The 22,641-nt window shown below is 36.9% G+C and overlaps 1 protein-coding gene across 7 annotated transcripts in view; it reads left to right on the plus strand.

The window, feature by feature from the left end:
- Window positions 1-18,491, plus strand: part of ZMYM4 (zinc finger MYM-type containing 4) — a gene marked incomplete at its 5' end in the record, with an annotated part of 178,324 nt that extends 159,833 nt beyond the window's left edge. For all 7 annotated transcript variants that reach the window (XM_079696801.1, XM_079696804.1, XM_079696802.1 and 4 more), the window contains 7 exons: window positions 380-548; window positions 730-825; window positions 3,046-3,197; window positions 6,013-6,124; window positions 7,602-7,850; window positions 17,274-17,403; window positions 18,272-18,491. In XM_079696801.1, coding sequence (XP_079552927.1) covers window positions 380-548; window positions 730-825; window positions 3,046-3,197; window positions 6,013-6,124; window positions 7,602-7,850; window positions 17,274-17,403; window positions 18,272-18,479 — 1,116 coding nt within the window. In that variant the 3' untranslated portion in view covers window positions 18,480-18,491. The remainder of the gene's footprint in view (window positions 1-379; window positions 549-729; window positions 826-3,045; window positions 3,198-6,012; window positions 6,125-7,601; window positions 7,851-17,273; window positions 17,404-18,271) is intronic.
- Between the last annotated feature and the right edge of the window lie 4,150 nt (window positions 18,492-22,641).

Consider the following 22,641-nt stretch of genomic DNA (forward strand, 5'->3'; position numbering starts at 1 on the left):
CCATTGTAGTTAGAGAATTTATTAAGGCTTCTTTTAGAGCCATCTATTCGTACGTTCCATTAAATAGACCTGAGTGGTAATAACTATTATTCATACCTCATTGGGTGGGTCCAGCATCCAGAACATAGTAAATATTCAAATGTTAGTGATTATTAAAATATTACCTTCTACACTTCCATTTTCTCTTTTTTTCTTTTCTCATATGGATTGGATTAGATGACTTCTAAAGCTCTTTCTAGCTCTAAGAACTCTGAATCTTTGGGATCTAATACTAAATTGCATTTTCTGTAAATTTATGCCCATTCTGTCTTTGAGAATCCCGATTGTTAAAGCTCTGAAACTAAATTTTATATTCTGTAAATTTTTGGAATTCTTACAGGGACGGAAGAAGTCTATAGTGTCTGTGGAGCCCAGGAGTCTTATTCAAGGAGCCTTTCAAGGGTGCTCAGTGTCTGGGATGACGCTGAAATACATGTATGGGGTAAATGCCTGGAAGAACTGGGTTCAGTGGAAAAATGCCAAGGAAGAGCAGGGGGATCTGAAATGTGGTAAATACATGGCATGAATTTGTGTCTCGATTTAGGGGGTGGGAGGAATACAGATAAAGTTATAACTCTACTCAAAAGGGATAAATAGTAGGTCAGAAATCCCATAAAACTTTGATTTTGGCTTTACTTAATTTTTTTCCCCATCTTTATTTATTCTCATTAATTTTTCTTTCTTTGTCAGGAGTTGAACATGCCTCATCTAGCCCGTGTTCTGACCCTTTAGGAAGTGCTCAAGACCATGCACTCTCTCAAGAATCTTCAGAGCCAGGCTGTAGAGGTAAAACTTCTCTCCTTGTGATCTGAATTGCTTGTAATATTATTGTTGATTTTAAATTTGTAAATGGAATATTTAAAATTATTTAAAATTTGAAGTTTATGTTTAAAAAGAGAAATTAATATCTACTCCCAATTTTAAAGAGCTTGTTATAAAGGTAAGGTTGTATCTTCTGATCATGAGTTTCTTATGCAAATATAAGGAATTTTGTTTCTTTTTCTAACACTATGCAAGTAACTCAAATCTGTCTTCTTGAGCCCTATATTTGTAGAATAACCAGTGTGGAACCCAGTGTAACACTTTGTTGTTGTTGTTGTTGTTAAGAAGAATACCTGGAAAAGCCTTGCTGTTACTGTAGGAATTTTTCCTATCAAGGAGCTGTATATGATTGACCATGTTTGCAGGTTTCATTTTTGGTGCCAAGAACTTTGGAACCCAATAAACAGTTCAAACAGAGCAACACTGTATAATTTTAGAACCCTAATCATTAGCTTTCTTTTTTCCCTGGTTGTTCTATTCTAAACTTTGTTTTCAGTTTGTATTTTGCCTTTTTATTATCTGTGTTGTATATAAGATACTTATACAATCTTTGTGGGATGAGATGGGGCAGGAATGAATGAGTATGTCCTTGTAACTAGATTTTTTTGTCCCTTTCCAGCTATACCTTCTCTCTAATACCTGGGTGATTGCATGCACTCTTGGCTTTGCCTCAGTCTACCCTCATTATTGGAGCAGTTAGTTGCTGCTGTGGTCTGTGACTGACTCATTGAGTTCCCACAGATCAAGTATAATCTCTCTGCTCCAAAGTGATATAAATATACTCCTGTTATGGGGGTTTACTATGCCTTTCACCTTCCAGTTTGAGCCACAACATTTTTAAGAAAGAAGGAAGGGTAGGGACTTCCTTGGTGGTCCAGTAGTTAAGACTCCGTTCTCCCAAAGCAGGGGGCACAGGTTCAGTCCCCTATTGGGGAACTAAGATCCTGCATGCTGCACAGCGTGGCCAAAAAATAAACAAACGAAACAGTGGATATGTAAGTCAACTGTACTTCAATTTAAAAAAATAAAAATTTAAAAAAGAAAGAAAAAAGGAGGGGTAGTGAAAATGGAGAAGTAATATTGTATTAGACCACCAAGCCTAAATGCAATAGCCACAGGGGATGCCTACTCATTTCAGCTACTCATTCATCCAAAAAAATACTTACTGAATATACCTGTTATGTATCAGGCATGGTTGTAGGCACTCAGGTGAAAAGATAAGACATGGTCCTTGCCCTCATGAATCACCTATTTCAATTTGCAAAACCAACTCAGGGGAGCTCAAGTGTATCTTTGGAGACATGCAGTGTTTTCTAAATGCAGAAAAGCAATAACTAGAAAGAGTGTTTCAACTCATCCCACAGTGTGGACCAGTCTGTTGAAGTAAGATCTCTACAAGTCAAATTAGATAACTCTCCTGCCTAAAACTAATTCAGTTCTTAGTTGTCTTCAAACTCTTAATGTAATATATGAGGCTTACCATGATCTGCCCCCATCTGCCCTCTTTTCTTTTCTGCTGTTCACCTGAGTCCCCTGAACCTTTTCACTTTTGTGGCTGAGCACATACTATATTTTCTGGCATTTTCAAGGGCATGAAGTTATATGTTATTTGAAGTGTTCCTTATTCAAATAAATATGACTTTAAAGAAAGTTAAACAGCATTCTTTTTTGCAGATATCTCCAGAGCCTTTAATATGTTAAAAAAACATTGTGAATTCTTTAGAGGCAGGTATAACATACTGCTGTTTTCCAAATTTATCAGATCTTAGAAACCCAGTTTTCTTGAGCTCTCACATGATTAGTATTTTGTGGAGTATACTTCGGGAAATCTTTTTATATCCTCAAATTGGAATTCTTTATCCACTTGTTTAATTCTTCTCCGCCTTTCACATCCCCCAGAATCTAACATGACCCTTCCCTGTCTATTAGATGGCCCTTATTTTTTTCATAGAATTTTATTTAGATAAAACCCCTGTCATAGCACCCTATTACGTCATATATACTTCATTGTCTTTATTTCTTTACCTAAAAAAGCCTTGAGATCAGGATCTGTCTTTAATCCATGTATTCACCAGTGTACACCACAATACCTGGGGCAGTGTAATCAGTGTTTATTCAGTGAATTGAGTAATGTTATTATTTTTCTATAAGTTAGTATTTCAGATGTTTTCTACCTTTCCACAGTCCGCTCTATCAAGCTGAAGGAAGATATTCTGTCCTGCACTTTTGCTGAGTTGAGTTTAGGCTTATGCCAGTTTATTCAAGAAGTGCGGAGACCAAATGGTGAAAAGTATGATCCAGACAGTATCTTATACTTGTGCCTTGGAATTCAGCAGGTATGAAATTCAGTTAATTGTTACGAAATCTATTGCATTTTTAATAATTCTGATAGAACTTGTGAATTAAGGTGAAAAATTATAGTGTATATTGTTTGTTTGATATTGCTCGTATACTCTCTTCTTAATGAACTACTGACCCTGATTTAAAAGTCTTGGTCATATAAGCCTTTTATAAGTTAAACTGAGACTGTTAGAATAAGAGAAATTGAGGTTGGTGCATTTTATTGGTAAATGCACAAAAAAGGCATAAATAGCAGTTCACAAAAGAAGTGACATAGGTGATTTGACATAGGTAACAGGAGACATCCTTGTCAAAAATCGTTTGACTAAATATGCATGTGTTTATTTTGGACTCTCAGTTTTTAATACATTGGTTTATGGCTATTCTTATGGCAGTACTCACTATTTTGATTACTGTAGGTTTGTAGTAAGTTTTGAAATTGGGAAATGTGATTCCTCAAGATTCTTTTGGCTATCGAGGTTCCTTGCAATTTCATATCAATTTTAGGATCAACTTTTCCATTTCTTCAAAAAATAAAAACTAAACCATTGGGATTTTGATAGGATTGTATTGAATCTATAGATTGCTTTGGGGAATATTGCTGTTTGAACAATTTTGTCTTTAGATCCATGAGTACAAGATGTTTTTCCTAGGTGTTCTTTAATTTCAGCAGTTTTATGTAGTTTTAAGTGTGTAAATCACATACCTCTTTTGTTAAATTTATTCTTAAGTATTTTATTCTATCTGATGCTGTCGTAAATGGAATTTTCTTAATTTTCTCTTTGGATAGTTTATTACAACTGATTTTGTGTTGCTTATTACTCTGCAGCTTTACTAAGTTCATTTACTAGCTCTAATAACTAGTTTTTTTTATAGACTCTTTAGAATTTTCTATATATAGGTTTATGTCACTGCATATAGAGATGGTTTTCCTTCTTCCTTTCCTATTTCAGTACTTTTTATTTCTCTTTCTCGCCTGATTACTCTGGCTAGGATTTTCCTGTACAATGTTCAGTAGAAGTGGCATTTTTATCTTGTTTCTGATCTAAGGGGGAAGTGATTTTTTTTAAACCCATGTATTTTATAGGTACTCATATTTGAGTAAATGTACAAAACTCAATTCTGTGTATTCATAAAGGAAATTTTTTTTAAGATTGAAATAACTCCTGACTGTTAACAGTAGTTGCGTTTGTGTAGTGAGTTTGAGTGTATCTTTCTTCCACCTTTTCTGTATTTTAAACTCTTTCCATAATGAGGATATAATATTTTTAAGTTGTGAAAATAACTTTATTAAAATAAAGAAGAAAATGAAGAATACTTTTCAACAACAAAACTGTAATCTGGCAATACGATCATAAATTGCCTTTGAAGAGGCCTATAAAAATGCATGTTGAAATGGTGTGTAATTTTTATTAGCCGGAATAAATTTAAGTGGAAATAAAAATTTACTACAAGTCATACATAGATCAAAAAGCAGGAAACCAAGATAGCCATAGATAAATAAGTTTAAAATACCCGATCTTAAAAACACTAGGGGCTTCCCTGGTGGCACAGTGGTTGAGAGTCCGCCTGCCGATGCAGGGGACACGGGTTCATGCCCCGGTCTGGGAAGATCCCACATGCCACGGAGCGGCTGGGCCCGTGAGCCATGGCCACTGAGCCTGCACGTCCGGAGCCTGTGCTCCGCAACGGGAGAGGCCACAACCGTGAGAGACCCGTGTACCACACACACACAAAAAAAAAACACTGAAAGATTTTTAGCATATAATTATGCTACTTTGTGTTATTCTCTTGTTCTGTTCATTGTATTTCTCTGAAGTGGTTGAATCTGACCTGACCTGCACCGTCAAAATATTTAACAGTAATTTACTCAAGCTGTTGCGTGTTTCCCATTCTGTGATGTGATTCTTTTTTTTGGGGGGGGGGTTGCATTGGGTCTTTTTTTTGTTGCTGTGTGCGGGCTTTCTCTAGTTGTGGTGAGTGGGGACTAGTCTTCATTGCGGTGCATGGGCTTCTCATTGTGGTGGCTTCTCGTTGCGGAGCACAGGCTTTAGGCACATGGACTCAGTAGTTGTGACTCACAGGCTCAGTAGTTGCGGCACACGGGCTTAGTTGCTCCGCAGCATGTGGGATCTTCCCGGACCAGGGCTTGAACCCATGTCCCCTGCATTGGCAGGTGGATTCTTAACCACTGTGCCACCAGGGAAGGCCATGTGATATGATTCTTGATGGTTATAATTAGCATACTTTTAAGTCGTATAATTAGACTTGAACTTTTTGAAGGCTGGATTGTGAGGCAGAGAGTTAGTTGAGAGCTGTGGTTAGAAGCTTCCAAATAAATAGTTTTAAATTTTGGATAGCCTCAGGTTATCTGACACTAGATAACTATATTATTTGCAGGAAGTCATCTTATAACTAGGCTAAAAAACAAACAGAAACTGCTAAGAGCACACCTCAGACACTGAGAATTAGAAAAATGATTTGAGAAATTTGAATTAGGACCAATTTTTAGTATATCAGTTTTATTAACTAACTAAAAGGTACTTAACTTATTATAAATATTTTATACCATTCATGTTTTTAAAAGGAAATAGAAAACTTTAGTTTACAAGCTCAGTGCCCAAGATAATGTTAATTCATGTGAAAAGGATCTTTAGCTTAAATTCTGGTGTTTTAACTGTATCCTTAAAATGGTTCACAGTATTATAAGGACAAAAACTAAGGGTAAACTATATTCCTAAAAATATTATTTTTAAAAACTTGTGGGTTTTTTTGTATCAACGTATATGTTTCCATTTTTTTCTCTTGTAGTACCTGTTTGAAAATGGTAGAATAGATAACATTTTTACTGAGCCCTATTCCAGATTTATGATTGAACTTACCAAACTCTTGAAAATATGGGAACCTACAATACTTCCTAATGGTAGGATGATTATATTTTGATTCTTTTCATGATACGCCTTCTTAAATTGCTTGTTTTGTGATTCTTTTTATAAATTGTTCATTTTATATTTGTCTTCATTTATAACATATTTGGACTTTTGAGGAGAAAGTCTTTGGTTTATTATCAATTATTTTAGTAAAACTATACCTTCCATACAGTACATGAATAGATACTAACTATTGAATATAAGAAACAACTGAAGGTTACATTTACTTTTTAGAAACCATTTTTGATCTGGTAGTTTTGGTAAAGTTGTACATGGTATCAGTAGCTGGCACATATGCTACTTTTAGACTCTGTTAGCAGTGGACCTTTTTCAGTAGTTTATAAAAAGTACCCTGAACTGGTTGTTAAAGAGAGTTAAGTCTTCATCCTTGAATTGTCTGTGACCATATGTCTTTGGACAAGTCCCTAATTCACTCCTGGTCTCATGCTCCTTGGCTATGAATGGAGAGGTTGAATGTGATGCCCAGAAATGTGTGCCCTTTCTGTTGGGCTACAGGGCACCTTTGAAGCATTATGAGCAATGTGGTGGCATGATGCATTTAGCATTCAAAGAGGGGGCTAGAGACATAGATTTGCAAGTAATAAATCTGTGTTCATGGATAGTCTTCCAGGAATAGAATGCAGAAGCAGCAACAAAGAGGATTGGGGAGAGAACGTTAGGAAAGACCTGTGTTTAAGGGGTATCATGAGGAAGGTGCATTTAAAAGTATACTTATTTTAATTTTTCTGACCTCTGCTTTTCAAGAAAAATCCAGATAAGTTATCGTGAAGGAATTGTTCTTAATATAAATTTAAAATAAGAAGAGATAGAAGGGAGAGAGGGAGCTATCTGCCCTCTAAAGATATTAGACAAATAAAACTGAACCAGTTAACAGTAAATAGAATGATCTCAAACAGGAGTCTGCAAACTGCAGTTCATGGGCCAGATCAGGCCTGCTGCCTGTTTCTGTATAGTACATGAGCTAAAAATATTTTTTACATTTCTAAATAGTTGGGAAACGAATGAAAAATATTTTGTGGCATGTGAAAATTGAATGAAATTCAAATTTGTTTCTATAAATAAATTTTACAAATAGCCACACCTATTTGTTTATGTATTGTCTACACTTCCTTATCTTTTACAACAACAAAGTTGTTTTCAAATCCCTCATGGCCCACAGTGCTTATAATATGTTTACCATCTGGCTCTTCACAGAAAAAGTTTACCAACCCCTGGTCTAAAATAACAATAGATTAAAACTGTTTCAGGGGAGTGCTCACAATGTCTGCTTCAGTGGAATCATCTGCCCTTTTCTTTACAGTGCTTTTTCTATTTTTCTGTATGAGGAAGAGGGAGGAAGAGAGGAACAGTCTTTTCCTTAGTATCTTCCTGTCTGAGGATTAGAGAAATTACTTAGTCCCATTTAGCAGGAGCTTAGTACTGTTTCTTTTTCCCCTTTCTTCTGTTTAGGTTACATGTTCTCTCGCATTGAAGAAGAGCATTTGTGGGAGTGCAAACAACTGGGCGCTTACTCACCAATCGTCCTCTTGAACACCCTCCTTTTCTTCAATACCAAATACTTTCAACTAAAGAATGTTACTGAGCACTTGAAGCTTTCCTTTGCCCATGTGATGAGACGGACCAGGACTCTGAAGTACAGTACCAAGATGACATATCTGAGGTTCTTCCCACCTTCACAAAAGCAGGAGACAGAACCAGGTGTGTGGTGCAGTTTTTAAGATTTCTTTCTTTCATTCTTTTTTTTAATTGAAGTATAGTTGATGTACAATATTATGTTAGTTCCAGGTGTGCAACATAGAGACTTGACATTTAAATACATTATGAAATGATCACCATGATAAGTCTAGTAACTATCTGTCTCCGTACAAAGTTATTCCAGTATTATTGGCCATATTCCTTATGCTGTATGTTACCTCCTTGTGCCTTATCTTATAACTGGAAGTTTGTTCCTCTTAATCCCCTTCACCTGTTTTGCCCATCCCCCACCCCTCTTCCCTCTGGCAACCACCAATTTATTCTCTGTAGCTGTGAGTCTGTTTCTGTTTTGTTTGTTCATTTGTTTTATTCTTTATATTCTACATATAGGTGAAATCATACAGTATTTTTCTTTTTCTCACTGACTTATTTCACTTAGCATAACACCCTCTATGTTGTCACAAATGGCAAGATTTCATTCTTTTTTATAGCTGAGTGAATTAATCCATTCTTTTGATGGATACTTCCATATTTTGGCTATTATCAATAATGCTGCAGTGGACATAGGGGTGCATACATATCTTTTTAAATTAGTGTTTTTGTTTTCTTTGGGTAAAAAATACCAAGAAGCGGAATTGCTGGATCATATGGTAGTTCTATGTTTAATTTTTGAGGAAGCTCCATACTGTTTTTTACAGTGGCTGCACCAGTTTACATTCCCACCAACAGTACATGAGTGTTCCCCTTTTTACACATCCTCGCCAACACTTGATGTCTCTTGTCCCTTTCATTGCAGTCATTCTGACAAGTGTGAGGCATTGTCTCATTGTGGTTTTGACTTGTATTTCCCTGATGATTAGTGATATGGAGCATCTTTCCGTGTGTCTGTTGGCAATCTGTATGTTCCTTTTGGGAATGGCTATTCAGATCCTCTGCCCATTTTTTAATTGCATCTTTTGTTTGTTTGTTTTTTGGATATTGAGTTCTCTGAGTTCTTTATACATTTTGGATATTAACCCCTTTCCAGATATATAATTTGCAAATATCCTCTCCCATTCAGTAGGTTGCCTTTTCATTTTGTTAAGGGTTTCCTTTGCTATGCAAAATCTTTTTAGTTTGATATGGTCCCATTTGGTTTTTTTTTGCTTTGGTTGTCTTTACCTGAGGAGACAGATCCAAACAAATATTATTAAAACTGATGTCAAAGTTTCCTGCCTGTGTTTTCTTCTAGGACTTTTATGGTTTCAGTTCTTAACGTTTAAGTCTTTAATCCGTTTTGAGTTTAATTTTGTATATGATGTGAAAAAAGTGGTCCAGTTTCATTCTTTTCCATGTAGCTGTCCAGTTTTCTCAACTCCATTTATTGAAGAGTCTGTCCTTTCCCCATTGTATGTTCTTGCTTCCTTTGTCATATGTTAATTGGCCATATAAGCATGGGTTTATGTCTGGGCAAGCTATTCTGTTCCATTGATCTGTGTGTTTGTTTTTGTGCCACTGTCATACTGTTTTGATTACTATGGCTTTGTGGTATGCAGTTGACCCTTAAACAATACGTAGGTTGGGCCACCAACCCTACTCACAGTCCAAAATCCGCATATAATTTTACAGTCAGCCCTCCTTATCCACAGTTTCACATCTGCAGATTCAAACAGCCATGATTGTATAGTACTGTAGTATCTAATTATTGAAAAAAATCCATGTATAAGTGGATCCACATTGTTCAAACTTGTGTTGTTTAAGGGTCAACTGTAGTTTGAAGTCAGGGAGTGTGAACCTCCAGCTTTGTTCTTCTTACTCAAGATAGCTTTGGCTATTTGGGGTCTTCTGTGATTCCATATAAATTTTAGGAGTATCTGCTCTATTTTTGTGAAAAATGCCACTGGTATTTTGATAGCATTGCATTGAATCTGTAAGTTATTTTAGGATGGACATTTTAACACTATTAATTCTTTCAATCCATGAGCATGGTGTATCTTTCCATTTATTTGTGTTGTCTTTGATTTCTTTCATCAGTGTCTTACAGTTTTTTTTTTGTTTTTTTTTTGCTGTACGCGGGCCTCTCACTGCCGTGGCCTCTCCCATTGCGGAGCACAGGCTCCGGACACACAGGCTCCACGGCCATGGCTCGCGGGCCCAGCCGCTCCGCGGCATGTGGGATCTTCCGGGATCGGGGCACGAACCCGCGTCCCCTGCATCGGCAGGCGGACTCTCAACCACTGCGCCACCAGGGAAGCCCTTTACAGTTTTTAGAGTACAGGTCTTTCACCTCTTTGGTTAAATTTATTCCTAGGTATTTTATTATTTTTGATGCAATTGTAAATGGAATTATTTTCTTAATTTCTCTTTCTGATAGATCATCATGAGTGTATAGAAATGCAAGAGATTTCTGCATATTTTGTATCCTGTAAAATGTATTTACTGAATTTATTTATTCTGATAGTTTTTTGGTAGTGTCTTTAGAATATTCTGTATACAGTATCATGTCATCTGCAGATGGTGGTGGTTTTACTTCATCCTTTCCAGTTTGGATTTTTAAAATTTCCTCTTCTTATCTGATTGCCATGGCTAGGACTTCTAATACTATGTTGAATGAAAGTGGCAAGAGTGGACATCCTTGTCTTATTCCCAATCTTAGAGGAAATAGTTTCAGCTTTTCACCATTGAGTATGATGTTAGCTGTGAGTTTGTCATACATGACATTTATTATGTTGCGGTATATTCCCTCTGTAGCCACTTTGTTGAGAGTTTTTATCAGAAATGGATGTTGAATTTTTTCAAAAGCTTTTTCTGCATCTATTGAGATGATCTTGTGCTTTGTATCCTTCATTTTCTTAATGTGGTATATCATGTTGATTTGTGAATATTGATCTATCCTTGCATCCCTGGGATAAATCCCACTTGCTCATGGTATACGATCCTTTTAATGTATTGTTGAATTCAGTTTGCTGATATCTTGTTGAGGATTTTTGCATTTGTGTTTATCAGTGATATTGGCCTGTAATTTTATTTCTTTGGTGTCTTTGTCTGGTTTTGGTATCATGCTGGCCTTGTAGAATGAGTTTGGAAGAGTTCCTTTCTCTTCTATGTTTTGGAATAGCTTGAGACAGATAGGTATTACCTCTTCTTTAAATGTTTGGTAGAATTCATCTGTAAAGCCATCTGGTTCCAGACTTTTGTTTGTTGGGAGTTTTATGATTACTGATTCAGTTTCATTATTGGTAATTGGTCTGTTCATGTTTTCTATTTCTTGCCTGATTTAGTCTTGAAAGATAGTATGTTTCTAGGAATTTATCCATTTCCTCTCGGTTGTCCAATCTGTTGGCGTATAGTTGTTCATAGTAATCTCTTATGATCTGTTGTATTTCTGTGGTGTCAATTCTAACTTCTGTTTCATTTTTCATTTTATTTATTTGGGCCCTCTCTTTTTTTTTCTTGATGAATCTGGCTAAAGGTTTGTCAATTTTGTTTATCTCTTCAAAGGACAGGCCCTTTTCTTTTTTTTTTTTAGTCTCTGTTTCATTTATTTTCATTTTGATCTTTATCATTTCCTTCCTTCTGCTAATTTCGGGTTTTGGTTGTTCTTTTTCTAGTTCCTTTAGGTGTAAGGTTAGATTATTTGAGATTTTTCTTGTTTCCTAAGGTAGACCTATATTGCTATTAATTTCTCTCTTAGAACTGTTTTTGCTGCATCCCACAGATTTTGTCTCAAAGTATGTTTTGATTTCCTCTTTGATTTCTTCAGTGATCCATTGGTTGTTTAGTAGCGTGTTATTTAGACTCCACATATTTGTTTTTGCCAGTGGTTTTCTTTTAGTTGATTTCTAGTCTGGTACAGTTGTGGTTAGGAAAGGTGCTTAATATGATTTCAGTTTTCTTAAACTTATTGAGATTTGTAGCCTAACATGTGGTCTATCCTGGAGAATGTTCCATGTGTGCTTGAAAAGAATGTTATGCTATTTTGGGGTGGAATGTACTATTTATTAAGTCCATCTGGTCAAATGTGTCATTTAAGGCCAATGTTTCCTTATTTATTTTGTGTTTGGATGATCTGTTCATTGATGTAAGTGGAGTGTTAAAGTCCCCTACTGTTAGTGTGTTACTGTCACTTTCTCCTTTTATGTCTCTTAATATTTGCTTTATATATTTAGGTGCTCCTGTGTAGGATGCATACATATATACAAGTGTTTCTTCTTATTGTTGGACTGATCCCTTTATCATTATGCAGTGTCCTTCTTTGACTCTTTGTTTTAAAGCCTGTTTCGTCTCATATGAGTATTGCCACCCCAGCTGTCTTTTCGTTTCCATTTGCATGGAATATCTTTTTCTATCCCCTTGCTTTTAGTCTGTGTGTTTTCTTTAGATCTGAAGTGAGTCTCTGGTAGGCAGCAGCATATATATGGATCTTACTTTGGTATCCAGTCAGCCACCCTGTGTCTTTAGATTGCAGCATTTAGTCTATTTACATGTAAAGTAATTACTGATAGGTATGTACTTATTACCATTTTGTTCATTGTTTTCTGGTTGGTTGTATTGTTCTTGTCTGTTTCTTTTTCTCTTGCTCTATTCCCTTGCGATTTGATGGCTTTTTAATGTTATGTTTGTATTCTTTTTTCTTTCTCGTGTGTATATCTTTTTTTTTTTTGCGGTACGCGGGCCTCTCACTGTTGTGTCCTCTCCCGTTGTGGAGCACAGGCTCCAGACGCGCAGGCTCAGTGGCCATGGCTCACGGGCCCAGCTGCTCCGTGGCATGTGGGATCCTCCCGGACTGGGGCACGAACCCGTGTCCCCTGCATCGGCAGGCAGATTCTCAACCACTGCGCCACCAGGGAAGCCCTCGTGTGTATATCTATTATTGGGTTTTGGTTTGTTGTTATCATAAGGCTGTTATATAACAACTTATGTATACAGCAGTCTATTTTAAGTTGATGGTTGCTTAAGTTTGAGTGCATTCTAAAAGTACTACATTTTTACTCCCCCCTCACCTTTTATGTTTTTGACATACTTTACTTTTTAAAAATTTTGTATATTCTTTAATAATTATAGATTATATGATCTTACTACTTTTTTAATCTTCATACTAGGTACATAGGTGGTTGATTCACTACCTTTACTATATGTTTGCCTTTACATTGAGATTTTTTTTCTTCCATAATTTTCATATTTCTAGTTATGGCCTTTTCTTATGTTTAAAGAAGTCCCTTGAACGTTTATTGTAAGGTCAGTTTAGTAATGATAAACTCTTTTAGTTTCTGCTTCTCTGGGAAACTTTATTTCTCCTTTAATTCTGAATGATAATCTTGACAGATAGAGTAGTCTTGGTTGTAAATTTTTTCCTTTCAGCATTTTGAACATCTCATGCCATTCCCTTCTGGCCTGTAAAGTTTCTGCTGAAAAGCCAGCTGATGGTCTTATGCAGGCTCCCCTATATGTAACTAATTGTTTTTCTCTTGCTGCTTTAAATATTCTCTATCTTTAACTTTTGACATTTTAATTATAATGTGTCTTGGTGTGGGTTTCTTTGGGTTCATCTTGTTTGGGACTCTCTGTTTCCTGAAATTGGATGACTTCTCCAGGTTAGTCAAGTTTTCAGTCATTTTTTTCTTCAAATAAGTTTTCTGTTTCTTTTTCTCTCCTCCTTCTGGAGTCCTTGTAATGCAAATGTTAGTATGCTTGATGTTGTCCCCAGAGGTAAGCTATGCTCAGTTTTTTTTTCCTTTTGCTGTTCCAGTGGGGTGATTTCTACCACTCTTTCTTCCAGGTCACTGATGCATTCTTCTGCTTCATCTAATCTGCTGTTGATTCCCTCTAGTGGACTTTTTCATTTCAGTCATTGTATTCTTTATCTCTGATTGGTTCTTTTTTATTTTCTTTATCTCTTCGTTGAAGGTCTCACAGTGGTCTTCCATTCTTCTCCTGAATTCGGTTAATATCTTTATGACCATTATTTTGAACTCTTTATCTGGTAGATTGTCTATCTTTGTTTTGTTTAGTTCTTTTTTTTTTTTTTTTTTTTTTGAGGTTTTTGTCTTGTTCTTTCCTTTGGAACAATTCCTTTGTCTCCTCAGTTTTCCTAGCTCTCTGTGTTTGTTTCTATGTACTAGATAGATCAGCTACATCTCCCATTTTTAAAAGCATGGCTTTATGTAAAAGGTATCCTATGAGGTCCAGTAGCACAAGGCTGCATGCACCCCGCTGTTGTGGCTGGGCCATGATGGCTGCGGGTGTGCTAGTGTGCAGGGCTGGCCCCTGACACAGCTGGCTATAATGCCCAGCTGTGACTTGCAGGTACTCTGGTGTGCGGGGCCATCTCCTAGGGTGGGAGCTGCTTTTGGAGGGGCTCCCAGTACCAGCTGAGGGAGCCTGCTGGGAGTGGCAGAATGGTGGGATGCTTTGGGCTCTAGTGCTTGCTGAAGCCATCTGCTGAGTATGATAGCGTAGGGAGTTGCTTTGGAGGAGTGCCAACTGGGGTGGATCTACAGGTGGACCTGGGGTGAGATGTGGAGAGTCATAAATGGTGCCCACCAGCACTGTACCAGCTAGGTGTAGAAGGTGAACAAAAAATCCTGGTGTTGCCCAGTGGCTACATAACCAGAGAAAATTACAAAAGATCCCTGACTCTCCTACACACACCATAAAATCAGTCAATGAATCTCCTTTACGTATGACCCAGGTATTTTTCAAACCACTGCCTCTGCAATGGGACTTGGAGCAAGAGCGTTTTTGCATGTGCCCTTTAGAGTGGAGTTTGTTTCTTACAGCCCTCTGGACATAAGTCCCACTGGTTTTCAAAGCCAGTTGTTATGGGGGTTTGTCTTTCTGGTGATGGTTCCCCCGAGGCTGGGGAGCTCAGTGGGGTTTGGACCCTTTGCTCCTCAGAAGGACCTCTACAGTTGTGATCTCCTCCCTGCTTGTGGATCCCTGCGCCAGAGGTATGGATCCTGGCCAGATACCATCTCCACCCCTCCTACCCATCTTAATGAGGATTTTCTTTTCATCCTTAGTTGTGGAAAATCTTTTCTGCCAGTCTTCAGGTCTTTCTCAGGGATAGTTCCTCTATGTGTAGTTGTAATTTTGTTGTGTTCATGGAAGGAGATGAGCCCAGGATCTTCCTACTCTGCCATCTTGTCCCCCTCTTGTAAGATTGCTATTTGAAGTCTTATTAATATTAAATAGACACATTACAGAAGGGTAATTGCAAATTCTAGACATGGAAGAGTGTCTAGTGAAGCATTTAACATTTAAATGCTTTTCTTTATTGTCAGGGCCAGGTTAAAGGCTCAACTCAAAATTAGAGGAATCACTTCTATTGGGTTTTTTTTTTCTTGCTGTGCTGCGTGGCTTGTAGGATCTTAGTTCCCAGACCAGGGATCAAACCTGTGCCCCCTGCAGTGGAAGCACAGAGTCTTAACCATTGGACCGACAGGGAAGTCCTGTTTTATTGGCTTTTAAATTAGAAATTCTGATTTAATTGGTCTATAGCCCAGATAATCTGCATTTTAAAATGTGGCAGGGAATTTAAATATAAAGCCAAGGTTGGGAATCACTGATTTAGAGGCAACAGATAGGTCAATTTCTAGTTAAAAGGAACTTGCTTAACTTTTAAATCTACTGTTTCTAAAACTTTTTTTTTTTTGACCAGAGTGCTCCATCTTAGTTAACGTCAAAATATGAAGGAACTTAAACCTGACCTAGAGTATATTGCCTTCATACACAGTAGAATAATATCAGCAGTGACTTTTTTATTAGAAGGTTTATGGTCTTGCATTCCAGAAACAGCCTATTAAGTAACAGTTTGTTTTTAATGTTTAAAAAATTAATGTTGTTATTATGGAAGTAGAAATTACATTTATTAATTTTGAAGAAAATTGTAAGTTCTAAAATTCCCCAAATCAAGCTGTTACTTCCTTGGGAAAAGAGTGGAGTATATGTTTTCAATGTGAGAATTTTAAATTACTGAAACTAAAATCTATAAAGAATAATTGTGATGTTCATCATTGTGTTAACTTTTTTCTCAGTTGCTCCTTTACTTTAGAAAATACTAAGATTATCTTGCTTTTTCACCATGTGTCCATGTCCTCTTTCCTTTATTGTGTTCATATATAGCCCACTTTATGCTCTTAATTGATGTTAATTCAGGGAGACAGAGGCAAGGAGGCAACATTTCCCTGTTTTCTGATTAGGTGCTTTACCAGATTGGTAATAAATTTAGCTTCTTTTTCTGAATGAGCAGCTAGCAAATTATTTAGGTAGTCTCTAAATGGAAAACTGGATGACTTTTGTTTAAGTCATAACTAATACAGGAAGCTGGGGAAGGTTCTGGATCAGTTGTTAAAAGTATCTATAAGAAAAAAAGAAGAAAGCCTTTTTCCTCAGGTTTTCAGATCCACCTAATGCTCTCTTGAAAATTGAATGGAGAAAGTGGGAAAGAAACAGCCTACCTTCCATGTCTTCACCCTGGCTTCTTTCTTTTTTTTTTTTTTTTTTCAGTACCCGAGCCTCTCACTGTTGTGGCCTCTCCCGTTGTGGAGCACAGGCTCCAGACGCGCAGGCTCAGTGGCCATGGCTCACGGGCCCAGCCGCTCTGCGGCATGTGGAATCTTCCCAGACTGGGGCACAAACCCCCCTTTTTATTTTTTTTAAGATTTTTTTTTTGATGTGGACCATTTTTAAAGTCTTTATTGAATTTGTTACAATATTGCTTCTGTTTTGTTTTGGTGGGGTTTTTGCTGCAAGGCACGTGGGATCTTAGCTCCTCAACCAGGGATCAAACCCGCACCACCTGCATTGGAACGCGCAGAGTCTTAACAACTGGACTGCCAGGGAAGTCTCACCCTGGCTTCTTTCTGATAACCCTTGGCCTCTGCAAAATTCTGTTGGTGAAAAAGGGTTTGCTCTTTCCTTATCAAATGGTCAACTTACTGAGAATTTCTTTTCCCAACAAAGATTTCATTTCTCATAATACTATGCAAATGAAAGAAACTTAAACAAATGCCCAGTGGACATGGGTGCCCCACAGGAGAAATATTTTCACAGAAAGAGATCAACTTCTGTCTTGATCTCTACTATAGAAGAACATATGGAACCCTTTTTTCTCTTTATTTTGCTGTGGCTTAACAACCCTGTGCCTAATAAAATCTCTTAAAGTCAGGCTCAGAATTGAGACGTACTCTCAAGCATCAATGCTTTTTGTCATGCTGCCTCCACTTTGGTGAGAAGGGAAACATAAATTTTACAGGACAGGGACTTTGTTTGATTAACCCAGCACTAATCTGGTGCCTCCATAGGTCCTCAATAAATGTTGAACCAGTGAGTAAGTGAAAGGAAGGGAGAGGGAGTGAGTGACTAGAAGCAAAGCTCATTCATTGGGTGTCTTAAGACTTGAAGAAAGACTTTTCTAATACTTTGATTATAATTTCCTGTCTCAAGATAAACTAACTGTTGGCAAGAGGAAACGAAGCGAAGATGATGAGGTTCCAGTGGGTGTGGAGATGGCAGAAAATACTGACAACCCACTAAGATGCCCAGTCCGACTTTATGAGTTTTACCTGTCCAAATGGTAAGTGATTTTCCTCTGAACTAGATATAACACACTGCAAAAAATAGTTAAAATACTATAGATTTCAGAAATGTAGTTGGTCTGTAACTCTAAACAAGGATTTACTTATAGTTTTATTTTTTCCCCATTCTCATATCTGCCTGGATTTTGAACCAAGAAACAAATTGCTTTACCTCGGTAAATTTTTTTCCCAAAAATCTCTTGTACAGCAAGAATCACTGCCATTGTTTGATCTTTACAACTGTCACTCAACTTTATGTGATATCTAAACTGCTGTGAATTTATTTATTTATATAGAAAAGAAGGGGAAAAGTTGTAGTACTACCTCTATAAATAGGAAAACAATTTATTTTTAAAGAATTGAAATTTTTTGAGTGGTGTTTTCCTTGCAGAAACTTTATGACTTTAAAGAGTTGTAAGATCCACGCTAAAGCATTTTTTTCTCAAAGAAATATAATCACTGGGTTTGTTCTTTGCTAATGTGTATTGAGTGCTCTTGGGATTCATTCCAGGATATTGGGCACTGAGGATATGTGGTTCTCAGCCATAGTGTCACATGTGAGTTGAATTATTTGTTACTCCTGGTAATGTTTTAAGTACTAAAGTTTGAAAGATTTTACACTTTGTCATGTATTAACATTATACTCACTTTCAATCCAGTGTGATTCTTGAGTGTGGGAGAAAAAATACAGTTACAGGTTGCTCCTGGAGCATAAATGCCTATAAACGTATTTATCTCTGTGGGTGCATTGTTTATTAGTCACAGTATGGAAAAGTTGAGAGCTGTTACATTTAAAGAGTAGTTACATATTTCCTGTACTCTCTGATCCCAATTTTCTTTCTTTTTCTTTTTTTTTCCTGTGGATAGTTCTGAAAGTGTGAAGCAGAGGAATGATGTGTTTTACCTTCAACCTGAGCGCTCCTGTGTTCCAAATAGCCCCATGTGGTACTCCACGTTTCCAATAGACCCTGGGACCCTGGACACCATGTTAACACGTATTCTCATGGTGAGGGAGGTACACGAAGAACTTGCCAAAGCCAAATCAGAAGACTCTGATGTTGAATTATCAGATTAAAGTGGAAGTGGGGGTTCCTATTTTCATACACGTTGGTATGCACCAAACTGTGAATGCATCCAGCTTTGGAAAACGATCTATAAGTCCAAGTCCTCTTGACTTGATTATAAGATAATGGAAAACAGACGACTCGTGAACCACAGTGTGGATGTACAAATGAAAATTGAAGGAAAGAATATGAACTAAGAAATGTTGTTCTTTGGCAGTGATATAGTTCTTAGACATCTTCAGAATGACTAACCAATTTCTCTGAGTGGTGCATAATCTTATTTTGTTTGGGAATAACAAATTGTGGAATATTTTTAAGGAAAACTGTTGTATAAAACTCTACCATAGTAACCTTAGACCTTAGAGAGGTAGCTTTGGAGTGAAACCTTGGCTGCAGTAGGCTACTTGGGCAAGCCCTATGTAAAAGTCAGGGGAGAAATCAGTACAGAGCTAAGAGTGGCATCAGATGAGGACTGTGGGACCCAGACTTGAAGACCCAATAAACATACTCAACTTTTTTTAAAAGGTAGAGAGTGAAGTGGTCTTGATTTTGATTTTCACTGCCAAGCCAATTCTGTGAAGGATAGAAGCCTCTGGTGCTTTTGCCGTGGGGTCCCTCAAATCAGGGGGAAAGGCCTTCACTGCTGTTCATGCAGTAATGTGTCCCTTTCACTTTCTGGGTCTAGCCTTCTCAGCTGTGGGTCTGGATGTGGGTAAATTAAGTTCAAGGGGCTGAAACTCTGCAAAATGATTATGCACACAGAAGATCTGTGGAGCCCATTAGACCCCAAGTGTCTTGAAATGTTTGTAGAAAACCCACTAAAATGCCCACTTCTCTGGGTGTCAGCCTTTATTGCTGCTGTCTCACAGCATGAGCTGTGGTACACAAAAATGGGGGTTTTCCTTTTGTTTTCATTTTATCCCCAAATGGCAGCTTTTCTCCCATTGTTTTATCTTCCTGTTTCCCAGATAATTCCTATCATTTTGTTTTTTGCACCAGTTTCTGGAGGCCCTTGTCATTTCAAAAAGAAGAGTCTCTCTCCTTACTCTGGCAAGCCTGTGGGTGATTCCACAAAGACACAGTGTTACTTAGCTATCAGAATTATGGTAGAAGAGGTCCTAGTATATTCCTATATAAAGCATTTGGAAGATGAGCTTGTTGCCCTAAGAAACTTGAAAATAGGATTTTGGGGTTAGGATACAAAGACACTGACTGTCTTTCATATCCACAAGCAGGTCTTCTTATAGCATTATTCCAGACTCTAGCTGTTTTAGTAGTTCTATGAGGATTGCAAGTCCTGGGTGTGTTTGGCATATGGATCCTTCTTCTTCATCTCCATTCTGTTTCTTCCCCACAAAATTTTGAATCAAAGTGTTTATGATATTGGCCAATCACAGAATTTCATTAGCTGAGGTTAATTTGACCCTTTAATAGAAATGAGAGAAGTCTAAAAAGCCTCTTAGAAACTTTAACCTTGAAAGACTTTACAATATGTCCCATTTTTCAGATGGGGGTGACAGGTTGTTTTTGTTTTTTGGTTTTTTTTTCAATAAATAAACTCTTTAACTACAATAAAAATTTAAAAGTAGGCCTTTTGACATTGTGTACTTATGGTTCTGTCCCTCTGCCTGTAACAAATTTTGTTTTTGTTACCAAGAACTATGTGAAAGAAGTAAATCTGCCCCAGTTCTGTATGATTAATTCCATCTGTGTTTGTCATTTCTGACTGGAAAACTTCTTACTTCCAGACCTTGTTTGATATGGAGGAAAAACAGTTGGATTGTCTGATAAGTCTGCCAATAAACTATCCAGAAACATCAGGTGTAATAGTCCCCGGTATACAAATTTTATGGTTTATATAAACACTAATATTTCCCCTTCTGTAGAAAAACAAATATATGGCATAGTAGATAAACTATTATAAAACACTAGAGAGAAAAAAAAATCTGTATCTTTTAATTGAGAACAGCCAATATCCAGGTAAATGGCTGTACCAGGATGTCAATTGCATGTTAGTCCACAGAGTTGTCCAGATCCTGAATTAATTCGTAAAAGAAAATATTAATTATTGGTCATTCCTCATAAGCATAGCCATTGATATGTGTGTCTGGTTATTTGCTTTTTTAAATTTTATTAAAATTATGTTAAATTACATTTTCCACCCCCAGGGGAGAAAAAATATCAAACAAGAGAAAACATTAAATTATCTATTCTGTTCTTTTTTGTTTTTTAAACACTTGGTTTTCACCTTGCAGAAACCACAGAAATATTCCCTTAGAATAAAACAGTATATTTGTATTTGATGGGTGAATTATTCCTTTTTGTTACGTCTTGAAAGAATTTTAAATATTTTTTCCTGTTTGACCCTATTGGTATGACCCAACAGATGGCATATTACAAAGAAAGAGAGCACTTTTCAGAAAATTGTTTGATTTTTACTCAGTCCAGAAAACATACTGGTCACTGCAAAATCGTTTCAAATTTTTTTTCCCGTCAAAGACTTGTTCTGATTTTTAATCTGTTAACTATATTCAAAGCCCTGAAAGCTAGAAGTATCAAGTATCATGTATATATTTCATTTCAGGCAGACTTTTTTTTTTTGAGATTCACAAAGCTTGCCTCATTCAACTTGAATCATTTTGAAATCATGAAATTAAAATAAAGAATATATCCATTCTTAAGTATAAATACATATTTAATTTGGGAATGTGAGACTAAGTGGCATTTTCCTTAGACTCTAGAGCTATATTGGTATTGTGCAAATATACCTTCAAATTCCACAGATTGTTTCTATCTACCTGCCCTGTGGCATTCCTAATTTTGTATAGTAGGACTTTCCCAAAAAGTTTTAAGTAAAATGAAATTCTGTAAATGAATCCCAGTTTTTCTAGTAATTTCAAATTTTAATTTACCATGCAAATAGAGAAGTTCCTTATGGTTCTGAGTTGAAATTTTAGGAAAGAATTAAGCAATAATATCCCCAACTCCTCTTGTCTGTCATCATCGTAATTTATTATCATCATTGAAAAACTAATCATTGAGAGGCATTGTTACAGAGTGGGAAGATTGGAAGCTTCAGAGCCTAGTCTTTCTACTTACTGTTTGTATAGCTTTAGGTAAGTTACCTAACGTCTCTGTGCTTCAGTTTTCTCATGAAGTGAGAATAATAATAACTATCTATAACTTGTCCCTGGCACATGGTAGGTTTTCAAATGTCAGCTATTTTTTACTTATATGAAAATTCTAGGCATATAGTAAAATTTTAAATAAGGGATAATTCCCCCACTACAGCCTGAATTTTCACTAAGTTCAGTGCTTCAGATTTTGCAAAACATAATACCTGACATCATCAGTTCTATATTTTTGAATCAAATATTTAGAAAAACTAAATACTATATACACTAAATCATAAGTTCTTCACTCGTGCTTATATGCATATGAATTGTAATCAACATTACAAAAATCCATTGATACACTTCACTGCATTGAAGAAGGTAAGAAGTAATACATGGTATATCTATAATGGATACAAGAAGAGCATGTGATATAGTTTTTTTTTGTTTGTTTTTTTTTTTTGCGGTACGCGGACCTCTCACTGTTGTGGCCTCTCCTGTTGCGGAGCACAGGCTCCGGACGTGCAGGCTCAGTGGCCATGGCTCACGGGCCCAGCCGCTCTGCGGCATGTGGGATCTTCCCGGACCAGGGCACGAACCCGTGTCCCCTGCATCAGCAGGCGGACTCTCAACCACTGTGCCACCAAGGAAGCCCTATCTTTTTTTTTTAATTGGAGAAACTCTTAATCTGTGAAATTTCTTTTACTGGTAATGGTTATATACCATCACATAGGAAGAAGACAGCTGTACAGTATACATCTTCATTCTTCCTCATTACAGAACCCCCGTAGCTTCCTGGTAAGAGACTGCATTTTCCAGGGTATCTTGCAGCTAGGTGTAAACAAGTGACTAGGTTTTGACCAGTGGGATGGAAGCAGAAATAAATAACAACCAGGCCACATCCTTAAAAGGAAAGAGCCCACCCTCCTCTTCTAATTTCCTCTTTTCCATGCACCAGAATGTAAACATAGTCAGTGGTCATGGCAAACCAGTTTTGTCTATGTGGGGAAGGGCAACGTATCTTAAGCACATTAATCTCATGGAGTAGCCACTTACCTCC

This window comes from Hyperoodon ampullatus (genome assembly GCF_949752795.1).
Source record: "Hyperoodon ampullatus genome assembly, chromosome: 2".
Taxonomy (NCBI): domain Eukaryota; kingdom Metazoa; phylum Chordata; class Mammalia; order Artiodactyla; family Ziphiidae; genus Hyperoodon; species Hyperoodon ampullatus.